Source organism: Aphis gossypii, chromosome 2 (genome assembly GCF_020184175.1).
Source record: "Aphis gossypii isolate Hap1 chromosome 2, ASM2018417v2, whole genome shotgun sequence".
NCBI lineage: Eukaryota > Metazoa > Arthropoda > Insecta > Hemiptera > Aphididae > Aphis > Aphis gossypii.
Genome location: NC_065531.1, coordinates 32,740,933 through 32,755,495, shown reverse-complemented (window position 1 = coordinate 32,755,495; position 14,563 = coordinate 32,740,933). Strand labels below are relative to the sequence as shown.

General features: G+C 25.9%; 1 protein-coding gene across 1 annotated transcript; it reads left to right on the top strand.

The window, feature by feature from the left end:
- The first annotated feature begins 2,099 nt into the window (after positions 1–2,099).
- On the top strand, positions 2,100–13,886 carry LOC114127043 (uncharacterized). Its single transcript, XM_027991139.2, has 2 exons — positions 2,100–2,385; positions 12,129–13,886. Exons 1-2 carry the CDS (start codon positions 2,335–2,337, stop codon positions 13,725–13,727), a joined length of 1,650 nt encoding a protein of 549 aa, XP_027846940.2. The 5' UTR covers positions 2,100–2,334; the 3' UTR covers positions 13,728–13,886.
- Positions 13,887–14,563: the final 677 nt, after the last annotated feature.

Below are 14,563 nucleotides of genomic sequence, written 5' to 3'. Positions count from 1 at the left end.
TCGGCACTTCTCAAGATTTCAACGAACGTGTGTCATCTAAATAATAATTGTGATATCGATCTATCACATAGCAGTCACTACACTTAATTTATAATTTATATTTTAAATTATAAATGTTTTAGATTAATACAGCAATTACTATTTTAATACTTCAATATTTTCAGAAAAATTTTTTGTTAAATAATTTACAATATAAAAGAGAAGTTTTTATTAATCGAAAATTAGAAGTATGTATCTCGACAGAACACTCTTAGAACTTACATGGCTCTGTAGGTATACTTAAAAATTCCAATAATTACCTTTTAAACAACTGTATTATTGAATAAAAAAAAGGGATAAGTATACTTTGTGAATAGCTCTGTAGATACATGTTTTTTTAGAAAACTAATTTTAAGACTATCTATTCTGAATTAAATACCTTTTTTGTGCCAATAAATATATTACACATTAAATTCATCAATACATTAATAATAATTATTGCACCATGGAATTATCATTATGAAAACACGAACGGGTTTTATGTAGACTCATACAAGTTGAAAATATTCATTATTCACTGGTTAATATTTTGATATATTATAAAATATTGGATATAGGTAACATTTGTTTTTCAATTTAATTTATCAGCTAAAATTTAGTTAGTATAAGCAAAATATATTTTAAAATTGTTTCAAAATATGTCAGATGTTATATTCATGATTTATATATTTTACTAAAATGTACAATAAATACTCGTATGTACCAATTTTTTTTTTTTTTTGATATTTTATTTTACAGACGATTTTACGAGTATAAATGAATACGCAGTACTGCGTATCACAGAAATATAAAATACTGTTGTTGTACATCTGTGCTGCATACTGATCATTTAAAAAATGTAAATTCGTTTAATCTCTAAATAATATTACTATCTTTTTTTGGCATTAGTTGATGAATATTCAATTTTGATAATTTTCTAATTTTATCACGTATAAATAGTAAACGTATACTGTGTGATGGCGCAATCTATATAAACGTCATCATGTATCTCAATATCGATCTGTGCAACATTAATGTATAACCTTTTTGATTCCCATAATTATTTCTTTTACCTGTGGTATTTGATGCAATTTATATAAGTACACATAACCAATAAAATTTACCTCAAATGAATACCTATATACAATGTGTAATAAAATAATAGTTATGTTATCGTACAATTTCATGCATGATTGAATAACCAACAATTATTTAACAACAAAAAGTAGGAGAGTATGTAACTGCTACAGTAGGCGTCGAGTGTACTTCGTCATTGAGCGAATTACTGTAATGTATGAGCTAATTTGAATTGAATGATAAAGCATTATGTAGAAAATGCTTATATAAAATTTCCAAGTAAATTTTCAAGTATATACAGATATTATTGTTATCGAGTTACAAAGAAATAAAAATAATTTTTTTTCGAAAAGTGATTTTGCGTTAAAATTACCATTTTCCCGATTATTGTTTTAAAAAAAACTGATATTTTTTTATACCTATTTGTTCAAAAGTACAACTATATCAGATTTTTTACCAAAAGGAACCCTCAAAGTTGAAAACTAAAGCATTTTTGTAGCTGAATTATTTAGTAATTTAATTTTTATTTACGAGTTGTTATACAAATGTAACTATTTAATCAAGCCGTACACGTCAGATAGTTCACTTTAAATAAAATACGAAACTTCTCTGAGCAATCGATTTAAAAATATTTTATTTAATTTATTTTAAATTATTTTATTTTTAAATTTCAATGGCATTTTAAAATAAATTCATATACTTAATATACTCGTATATATTAATCTGTATATATTTTATAGAAACACATTAACAATGTAAGTTTTTTAAAAACTTTTCGGTCATTAAATTATAACATAATATAGTAGAAATAAATACTATGACTTGCATAAAGGGAAAAAGTAATGACGTTCGGTTAACAGTTTTAAATTTACGTTTACGTTAATGAAACTGATAGTTTTCAACGGAACTTGGTGAGAGGCGGCGTAGTAGTGGTAATAATATAGCGTCGTGTAGAAGTGGGATAACTCGTCGTATAATAATATTACACTGGAGTCGTATTACGTATTAATGGATTGGGTGGACTGTTGAGTATGTGTACGTCTTATACTGTTACCGGCCAGTCGTATTTTAGTGACTGATACATTTTGGTCGTGGGCATTCAAGATAAATGATAAAAAACCGTTTCGTTCGTTTACCATTAGAATTATTAATACTCGACTGGTTTACAATATAACAGTGGTGTGTTTTATTTTTTTTCGAGATACAAGTGCACACAATACGTGTGATTTTTAGACTAAAATGATTCTTACGCGAACGCCGAGTCCTTTGCACCCCCGTAGACTGAATACGGTAAGTACATTTTTTTCCTAACAATTTTTTCTTGGAATAAGATATCTAAAATAGAATCATATTAAAAATATTTAAATATTTTTTACTTAACAATTTTATTGAACACTTTCACTTAGTTAATAGTATACTCTTAATATAACCAGTCGTGGTTTTGATGCGACTTTACGAGAGTGAGATTCTATATTATGACCTGAGATTATTGTAGCGAATAGAAACTAAGCCGATTATACGTCATATAATATGTATTTTAGCACGACAATTTACACTAAATATTATTACATTTGTAAACTTAGTGGTGCAGCTATATAAATATTTTGTTTTATGTGAACATTGGTTATTATTAATTATTCAAGCACATATTATATTACCATGTGTAAGGATTGCTAAAATTAACTTATCTCTTTACTCTGCATTTATCCATGTAGAATTCTACATTGCACCATCACTGCATTCAATAATATTGTACATAGGTTAGGTACTTAAATTTTTAAATATTCTTACATTGCTATTTGGAATTTTAATTAGGTGAAGTTATTAAATATGCATAATATATAATTTTATTATTTTAAATTACATTGCATCAATAATTTTTATTTATTACTTATGAATTTCTTATTATATCTATATATGAAATATATATAATATAAATTAAGCTATGTCAAAAGTGAAAATTTGTCAATCTTTTTGTTAATAACTTAGAAAAAAAAATAGGATAAACTGGAATTTTTACACAAAACCAGTTTTTGATAAAGTTGACTTTCGGATTTTGTTATAATTAAATAATGAATTACCTACTGTAAGTACTTGATAAATATTTTTTTTTAATGTTTATGTTAAACTTTCTTTATTCGTTGTATAATTTAAAAAATATTTTGAATCTTCTCGAGCTATTTATTAATATGTCTCAATAAAAATATAATAATAGGTAAATTATATAATTGATGTATACAATTTTAATAACTAAATATTAATGATAATATAAATACAATGTATTTGGTGAAAATGTATTTAACTTACCATATAGGTATAGTGTATACTAATAGTAAAGTATAAATTCCTTTATAATAGCAATACAAATACGTTTTGAAATATTATTGACTGACAAACCGTTATCTTCGCTCACTATCATTTTTCGTATTCAATGATTTATCATTGAATTCAAATTTAACTTATACATTACAATTTACAGTAATTTACCCCATAACGAGTTATGCTCGGCACCTACTGCAGAGTTTTCTGATGATTACATTACGAATAATTATAATACGTAAACGTTGTAAATTTAGTTTATGCAAGTAATATGATTGATTTTCCGATTTCCTGACTATAATATAAGTACTAAGAAAAATGGACAGGATTTAGTGTTAATATATATTATATATATAGGATATAGGTTCCTACTATGTATCTATGGATACAACTATTAGTACATTATCAAATATATTTTATTATGTAATATTTTGTTCAGTATAAATTATAATATTAAAAATAACATATAATGTTTGATAAAATGATAACATTACTTAAGAATTAAGGTTAGATAGTTAATTTGATGTAAATATTATAAATATTTTTTAAATTCAAGTTATTGTTAGTATACAATAATAAAATATTATTTTGATTTGGTTTGAAAAAATAGAATATTAAATGAATTTACATACATATTTAATGTTATTAGGTTTTACTTATGCTAATTAATTAATTAATAAATGTAAATATTGTAAATAAATATATTTATTCTTAGTTATTAATATTAATAATTATTAATACATTATAATATATAAATATTAAATATATTGCTACTTAATGATGTTTCAAATAAATAAAAACAAGAATTTTGAAATCATAAACGTTTTCAGTAATGTCATTTCAAAAAGGAAAAAACGATGATAAATGTTTCTCAAGGGATGGGATACGAAATAGGGGACTTCACTATGGCATTTATGAAATTGGAAAACTGACTTTTATAATTTAAACTCTGAGTTTCTGTGATATATAAGATGAACGTAAGATTGTATTTGATACTTGAATAAAAGTTAATTTTTTTTAAAAAAAAAAAATGTATATAATTTTACTAAAGTACTATTAAATAAATATGGTTTGGAATATTAGTCATAATTTAAAAAAGTCTTGGGAATAACCCATTTTACATATACAATTTTACTATAAATGACGATGTTAAAACCGCAGTGTTCAAATTGCCTTTATTTATATTTTATAATTATAGTGTAAAAAAATTTAGCAGATACTTTTAATTTAATCTAATCTTTTTCTAAGACAATAATAGATATAACTTTAGATTCTTTGATTGTGCTCAATGACCCGTATTATCGAATGTTTGAAAAACAAATATTTTCAACATTTTTCACATTTTCACATTTCTGATATCATTAACTTATTTTACAATGATAAGTTATAATTATGACTAAGTATATATTTATATTATAGCTTATAGGTGTATATTATACAAACATACATAATCGTTATAAAACGTAGTTTTTGTTTTGGAAAATTGATATCAGTGTAGAGTTATTTACAAATACGTATTGTAAAGATTGAGATATTATACATTTATTTTAACAAGTATTACTAATATTTTGAAAATTCGTCATCAAAACTAGGTATTACCTAATGGTATGACTTCATTATTTGGAAATAGTTTACTTTTATTGTACATACAATCAATTTAACGTAAACAAGATTCAAATCCACGAAAAATCCGAATAAAATTTTGATTAATCATCCTATGACTATGTTTATAATGATAATAATATAAAGTAAGTCATATTATAAGTATTATTTTATGACCTTTGTAATAATGATAATACCTAGCTTGTAGATCATTGTAACTCATCGAACATAAACAGATAGATCTAATCGAGTGTGAGTTTGTTTTGAAGTGCTTATAACAGTAAACTGGTCTCTATCTCATCAAATATGATGTTTATAAAAAATGTTGTCACAAGATTATAATAACATTATAAATTAGCACGTAACATTGTTTCGATATTATTGCACTAGCCGTAACAAGTATAGTATCACGCGAGAGATCTATATAATTTATAATAGTGTGCAGCTTTAACTGTTTTAAGATCTACTATATATTCATTAATAATCATAATTAAAATTAAAACAACAGAATGGTTTGTTTTCTCACAGTGGGTATGTAATAAGAACAAACAATAGGTATTTACGCATCATAATCATTGCTCAATACTTACTACTTTCTCCACGCTCCTTCGCGCATATCGTACCGTGTATAGTTATTATGGTTATTACAATTACTATCATCATCGTCATCATCGCTGTTATTACATAATATCACAATACCATATTCTTTAAGTCGGGTAAAAAGCCGTTGTGTTGATATCATCGCGGTTGACTGACGACTCTTTTCCGCCGTAGTCATTAAAATATATTATTATTATATTATACTGGAATCCGTCGTCTGGCATAATTAATTTTTTTTCTTATTATTATTAAATACCGCAGCTATAGCGAACGCATGAGATACCCTCGTGTTTACCAGACGCATTTTTTTCTTTTAAATAAGTACCTATTTAATGTTTGATCACTTCAAGGACATCGGGTCAACTAAATAAAGTGCGATTACGCAAGACGGTGGTTTATTATTTTTATTATTATTATTTTTTTTTTTTACAGTTTTTCGAAACACTCGTAATGTTGCGATCGATGAATTCTAGCTGTGATTCATTTAACTAGGATACAAATTACAAATACTATATTATAATTTAATACCTATGCACCATAATGCGGTTGTGTGTTTAACATACCAACGTCTAGTACACCTCGTTCACATAACGAGTAAAGCCGCTTTTTTAAATCTATGTTTTCATTATCTACATCATACACTTTCACCGTATACGTGACCTTAAGTCTTATAAAAGTGCATCGAACTTCGCGTTTCCCGCATATTACTTTGTTAAATACCTACATCAATCGCCACGTGCAATTATAATATTCTAATTTTTCTAGCTATATAGGTACCTATACATAATATATTTTAATTAGTGTAGTGATTTGATATAATTTATAGTGAATACATATATACATATATATATATTATATATACTAACTAATAACGCAATTAATAATATAGGTATTCAATGATTCATTTAAAGACGTTATGTCTGCATCGTTCTACCTTTAATGGTGGACAGTAAGTAGTAACATAACATTATCCTTGGGAATTGAATAATACATCAAAATTACTCACACAACACTTTCACTCATTTCACTTTCTAACATGAATAAATAATACTATTTGTGTAGTCGCATGATATCTATAATAACATACAACAAATGCAACAACTGCAACATTGACGATCGAGTTTGATGAAACCGTTAAAAATCCGTTTTCCAAACAACATACTATTATAGTATTATATACATAACGTATCTTTGTGTGTTTTATCGCAATAATATGTCTGGTCTAAACTATTATGACCGTCATTAAAATGACACTATTATACATATTATGACGTATAATAGCTCTGTACTTACCAATACTACTTTATTGCCAGCTTATTGACACTATTTGCATTTATAAAATTTAACGTTCCCTGGCTGTTACAAAATATTTTTCTATGCTATTTTGTCTAAAATATATAACAAAACAACTGATTTATTAATTGTTCAAACAATATTATAGGCTGCTATACAATTTTTTTTTTACATTTTGATTAATGAAAGAAAATAATTGGAACATTTTTTTTTTATTTAATGCTTAGTATGATTCATAATAAGTTTGTTATTTAAAATAATACAAACGATTATTTTCAATATAAAATATTATTGGAAAAAAATTTAAAACGAATTATTATGACATTTTATTTCAAATATGTACTCTTTAGTTAAAGTAAATCATTAATAAACATTTATAGAATAATATAATATTATATATAAATCTCCTTAACATAATTTTAAAAGAAGGTCGGCAAGTTCTAATTATCGCTTCAATTAATTAAATCAAACAAAACTGTAAAACTTGCTCAGCTGTTATATAGTAGGTGACAGACAGATATCGAATGTTACTCGTCATTGAGTATAGCCATGATAGGTGAAATGGATTTTTGAAATGTTCAATTTTAATTTTAATATAAATTAATGTATGTGAAGGCTTCTTAGAAGTTCTTACATATAATATGTTTTGCATTTTAAACCAAAGTTTGAACTAGATATTTGGTTGTCTACTTTTTCTTTTTAATTTTTTTCCTGATTATATAAAAAAGTAAATGGCATTTTTCTCTTAAGTATCAAATTAATGGAATTTTAAAATTATAAAATTTCTTACAATTAAAGTCTCAATACAATTACAATAACTATTAGTAGATAGTTAAAGATTTTAAAATAAAATAAAACATCTTATAAAGTTTGATTGTTTTAAGATTAGACGAGTTATATGTACTACGAATTTTTCTGTTTACTATAGTTAAGTAAAAATGTTGTAGGTTTATAATAAAACGATAAAATTGAAGTATTATATGAATCTAAAAATGTACATATTATATTTATATAGGAAAACATAATATAAATAATATACTCTATAGTATATTATAACTAAAAAGTGAACAAGATAATGGAGTTTCAATGTTCAAACTATTTAAAAAAAAAAATCAGAACACCCCAGGACACCGTTTAACATGCACTATGACTATATTCTTAGAAAATTTATTAGTTTGTTGTTCTAACTCTAACGTACAAATACATTTCTTAAAAATAAAGAATTAATTTTTTAAAATAAACGTAAACCATATTGATATAAAATTGATATTAATGAGCCTTATGATTAATGAAAAATATATTTATTTAATGTTACATTTTTCATTTCAATTTTTACATTTATCTTTGACGTTATAATTTATATATAACATATAATAATATGTAAATATACTTTTTTCTTATTTAAGTTCTCTTGCAGAATAACTTTCGTCAGCTAACTTGTTGGCAGAGAAGGTTATTCTAAAATTTCTCTTTTTATGTTTCATTTCTCAAGAAATATTTAAGAATATATAATATATATACTAATGTATAGGTTAATATAGGTATTAAATATAACATTGTGAAAGTTGTATTTACTAAAACATTTTAGATTTTGAGTAGAGCAATAAATGTAAATGTAAATGTATTAGTGCAATAGTGTAGTGTTGTTTTTATTTTTACTCTATACATTGTTATGTGTTTAACTACAATTTTAAGTAAAAAAATGCTCCAAATTTGAGAGAAGTTTCAGGTAATTAATATGATATGGTTTTTACATAGGGAAATATTACTTGTTAAAGTAATCGTAAAAAAAAAATTAGCAATTGGATACCACTCTATGAGCCACTGTAATGAGCGCATTATATTTCAATTCAATAATATATCAATGTTGTATACAAAAAACGTTTTTGAGAAGGGACAGTCTGAAGGGCTATATTATTAATAAATAATAATATATATTACATATATATATATGTATAGGTGTTTTGATATAGCTACTGTAATTTACTTTATTTTCATTGATTTAATTTTTCCAAAAACATTGTTTGTATTATATTAACAGAATCAATTTAATTACCTATAATAATATACGATGTTTATACCATACCCATACGCGGAAATTTTCCATAATATTAGAGGGGGTTGATATTTAAAAATATTTTATTGCATATCAAAAAAACTTTGCAATTGAAAATATAAAATTACCCAAAATACTATACAAAAAGTAAGCGTGATTTTTAGACATAGGTTTCTATAATATGCATATACTGATTTACTCATACGTATACTTAAATTTTAAATTTAAATATATAAAAAAAGATAAATAGTGAAAACTCTTTATAATGAGACTAAAAAATATGTATTTTAAAATAATATAGTTTTCTATTTTTTTTTACAAATGAATCTAGTATGGCTTCTCTATCATTTTTTTTAAAATGTCTAAAATTGTAAATTTTTTATTCACGTTCCATTAATATTTGAATTGAAAATCAATATACATATATTACTTAGTACTTATATTATTTACTATTTATTTAAATTTATATATTATAAAAAAAATATAAATAGTACATTTTTGTAATTTTGAAGAATATTGTAAACATTAAAACTTTAAATATATATACAAAAAAAAAATTGTGCCTATCGTCCAAGTATTTTTATAATAATTATACAGATACAAGAGCATCTTATATCCAATATTCAATATACTAATAACCAATTGACTAATAACTATTTGACAAAACTAATTTTTAATTTAAATTTATGGGGAGGTTAATGTTGTACGATATTTATAGAATTTTTTTTCAAAAAAAAAAAAAAAAAATCGAAATTTCTTATCATTATAAACACTCAAAAGGAATCAGAATATTTTGAAAATTATATCATCAATAGAAAATAATAATATAAAATTTAAGTGAAAATAAAAAAAATCTACGAATATTTGTTTTTCGAATTACAACCAAAAAACAAAATCAACTTTGTCAAAAACTTGTTCTCCATAAAAATTTCCGTTTTTCTTTAATTTTTTTTTTTTGTTTTTTTAATGTGTTTTAAAAAATACTGTGCATTTTTAATTTTGACCTCTCCTAAGTATAAACTAGCTAAACGTTTAATCAAAAACCACTCTCAAATATGAGACTAGTAGCATTTTATCAACTATTTATCATAGCACTGTACACTGTACACACACACACACATCAGTCAATCATTAATACAATATATTATATCGTTCTACAATCTAAATAATCAGGAGAAATTAGATAATCACTGCTATATAGTACGTATTATTTTCATTGGAAAAAGTTACTTAAGTAGACAATAGTGTAATATACTTATATATTAAATTTCAAGTCAATGATAAATTATTGTTAATACGTTAAAATATTCTTTGCTATGACAATCTATCACCAAGGCCGTAGCCAGAAAAATATTTTGGGAGGTGTTAATGTATAAATATGTTATATTATGTAATAAAATATGAAATTCTAACTATTCAGTCTTATTTCAAAAAAAAAAAATCGGTGGGGAGGGGTTGAACTCTGACCACTCCTGGCTACGGCCTTGTCTATCACCCTATATTATTATAAATATATTTCATATTGTACATTTTTAGATATTGTTATGTAATATTATAATAATTTATTTTATTATTAGCATATTACGGAAGCTGGTAGTTACTTTAATAGATTTATAATTTTTTTCTTATCGTTTTTCTAATGGAATGGAAAAACAATTAAGAAATACGGGATTATTAACGTAAAACAAGTTGACAAAAAAATCTTTTTTTCTTATTTGTCAACATATTTTTATCTTCAAACGCTCATAAAAAACTATTTTGAATTTACGTTTCTATTACAATGACCTACTCAATGCCGATGTACACTTGACATGTCCTATTATATAGCAGAGCGGTTATCCACTTAACGAAGTTTTTCACTTCCTTTCTATTGGATTTTTTTTTTATCTTCATTAAAAGTGCCTACATACATAATACAAAATTAATAGTATAATTATAACTCATAATTATTATACAAGTATTATTTTTTTAATGTTGTAAATATCTATTTTATTACATAGCAAGATTTAAGCTTTACTATGTTTACTGATGTAATATTTGTCTTAACTAAATACGTAATATTATCGTAATAATTTAAGAAGGGTTAAAATAATGTTATTTTAATTAAAATATTATAATATTACTGACATCTAGGAATGACATTTACAAGCAACAATAGCAAGCAGTTTACCACGAGATGGCGTTACTATATTCATCTCGTTGTTTTATAATATTATTTTATTGAACTTCTTTTTTAATGTGTAGATGGTGCTACAATGTTTGTATTCAGACATGTAAAGTATAACCAAATAAGACTTTGATTCAAATTAATATTTTTAAACATATTTAACAAATTACGTAAACAGACACGTTTTTTAATGTAATTTATTAAAATAAGTGTACATCAATGAATGAATATTGAATATCAAATTATATTAGTATTTTATTTAATATTATTGGTAAGTGCTAGATAGTTACAGTTTAATATACATTCGCGTACAAATAAAAAATATTGTCTATGTATATACAATATACAACTTTTATGTTTTTCTTAAAGTAATTTGCTTTGTATTATTAATAACAACTAAACAAGGTTATTACTTAAAGATATTAGTTTTCAATATTTATGAAATTGATATGAGTTTAAGGATTTTGATAAATTAATGTTTAAAGCCTACAATAAAAACTTCTGTTTTCATTTTAAATTACTTGAGTTATAATGCATAATTCTTAAATATTGAGAGTAACTTATTGTAACTTTTTGTTTTCATTAAATATTTTAAAATATATATTATATAATTATTTAAGAATATCAGTACCTAACTATACTCGTATATTATATTATAATATATATTATATATATATATATATATATATATAGACTTATCAACTGTCAAGTTAATTTTGTGTCAGGTACTTATTAATAATATACTCTCATCAACACATACATACATACCTACTACAATATTAATTAATCACACTTCAAATAAACGACTTAACATGGTCAATGTGATCAAAATATACTTCAAGGTCGTTCGATTTGTTATAATTATACTTATTTATATTATAATTATATTAACTACTTTTATCCGCTTTCAACCTTCGTTTTATTTGTTTTTACGATTCCCGCTTAAATATATTAATTTATTAACAAATCTAATAATATTTTTATTTCTTGTTTTAGGTTTTTACACTGTTGCTAGTCGTTGTTTCACTGGTACGTGGTTTCCCGTTAAACGGACAACAACTCGATTCTGCAGTGGAAGGCGTACAAAAATATTTGGAATCATCTGGTTTTCCAAAAATGACTCGTGGTGAAGTCCTAGATTTTTTGAACGATTTTTCAAAAAACTCTCGAGTAAGTCGTTCAGATAATAATGCATTAAACGTGAAGAAAGATATTAACTACGTTACACCACAACCCGATTCTGAATATTCAAAAACGCCAATGCCACAAATGAATAACGGTGTCACGGACAGTAAAACTTCTGTACCAAAAATCCCTAATGGTGAATCACCACTTAACTATGGATATCCAATGAGCGTAAACAAGCAAACAGACCCGTCACCGCCGTCGTCCACACCAACTATATTTGTAACAGCGCCAGACAGCAATTTAACAAATGATAAAAGAACTGAGATTATGTTGCAAGCAATGCAAGGAAGGAATGCACAAAAAAAAAATATCGGCCCTTCTGTCGATTTAAATGCGTATACTAAGTTCAAGAAAATCCCCGAAGCCAGAAATATGAAAATCGACGATGATATGAAAGATTTTCTAAACAATTTCGGACTATTAGATAATCCGAAATCGGGTAAATCGATTAATACAAATTCTAACGAATCACAGAGGAGAAACGACGATGTCACAGCTACAGAAACCGTGGATGAAAAATTATTGAAATCAATTCTAGCTGAAACCGGCAATAGTGAAGTAAACATATCGCAATTTCAACCGCTGCTCGAAAGTGCATCAAACCGGGGGGACCATGTGTTCAATCCGTCCGACTCCAACGTCAAAACTGTAGATATTAACCGGATAGCAAAAATAGTGGCAAATATACGACTGCTGGCCGACGATAACAATACTATTTCATTGTCACAGGATGCCATTCAAAAGAAATTAGAAAACATAACGGAAGCCATATCTGCTATTGATCAGCCTACCGATAACAACGGCTTTAACGGATATGAAGTGTTCTTCGACGATAACTCCAAAGAGGTCGATTCTGATCTGCTAGATTCGCCTGTTGTTCCAGAGACTCAGACCTTGAATAAAGCACCGAATCCACCTGATCCTCTGTCCACCGATGAACTTCAAATGCTGTTGGAAAAGAACAAAAATGACGTGAAACGTCAACAGCCAACGAGCGATGAGCCCACAGTGAATATCACAACTTCTACCGAAGAATCAATGTCTGTCGCAACGTCCTCCGAAGCCGTGGTGACATCTGCATCCGTCGATTCATCTTCGGAAGCAACTTCGGTAGAAGTAACATCTGCAGGCGCTAATGCGGCAAGAGATTCTTCTACGGTAGCTGATACAAATCCAAGTCTATCTCAATTGGCCGAATCGTTTGGTGGAGGCGAGACTGCCAGTAATCCACCCGTAATCGATGAAATAATTACACCTGGACCCGACCGACCTAAGAATGGTTTGTACTTCTATGTGGACTGGAACTCGTTTTTGACAGTCAACGGAGGCCAAAAAAATCAAGTTAACCTGAGGTTTGCGCCGAAAGCCGGGAACCCAAATCATTTTATCAGAGTCACCGTACCATAATCAATATTCTAGACGTTATTAAATTATTAATCTAAATAATACTTACTATGTTGGCTCTTTTAGAGATGCCGTTTACTAAATATGTTGTACAGTTGTACTATTTATTATAATATCATTGTAAATATAGTTTTAAAAATAAAAAACATGTTTTTTACCTTAGCTATAATAGTATGTCGTTGAAAAAAAACCTATGCCTTTATTATGTTCATATCATTTTTTTTTTTTATATATAATAATTATTTGAATTTTATAAATAAAAAAGTATAAGAATATATGTATATTTGAGTGGTGCCCATAAAAATTCTCGACCCCCAGACACCACTCGAAATTTCCTTTTGAAATTTTACCAGCTACAAACATATAGTGAATAAAAATACCACGCAAGTGCCAACAAACGAATGCATTGCCCGTTCGCGTAATAAGTGCTAACCCTCCATTAAAATATTTCTTCAATTCGCCCCTAGGTTTAAAGCCCCGCCCATGTTAGTACCGAGTAACGACTTTTTTTTCTGTTCTGTATGCCCAGAATAATTATCAGCATTAATAATGCCACTAATGAGATCGAGAGGAAATACTGCTTACCTATAGCCTATATAGGTACCTACAACACGTAATATTGCGCGTTGCAATCACTGCAATGCATATAACATGAACATTATTATTTAAAAGTAGTATTCATACCTATTATACTGAGTGTTAGTGAATATCTATCATTATTATAATATAATATATTACCATATTAAAATATTATATTTATACATACAAAATAATACTATTGATTATATGTCTTATACATAACATTTTAACATGCATCTGAAAAGTTGTGTTATATAAAA

Coding starts and splice junctions, on each gene's coding strand:
- LOC114127043 (XM_027991139.2), top strand. CDS start 2,335: ATGATTCTTACGCGAACGCCGAGTCCTTTGCACCCCCGTAGACTGAAT. Junction 2,386..12,128: donor ACCCCCGTAGACTGAATACG/GTAAGTACATTT, acceptor TTCTTGTTTTAG/GTTTTTACACTGTTGCTAGT.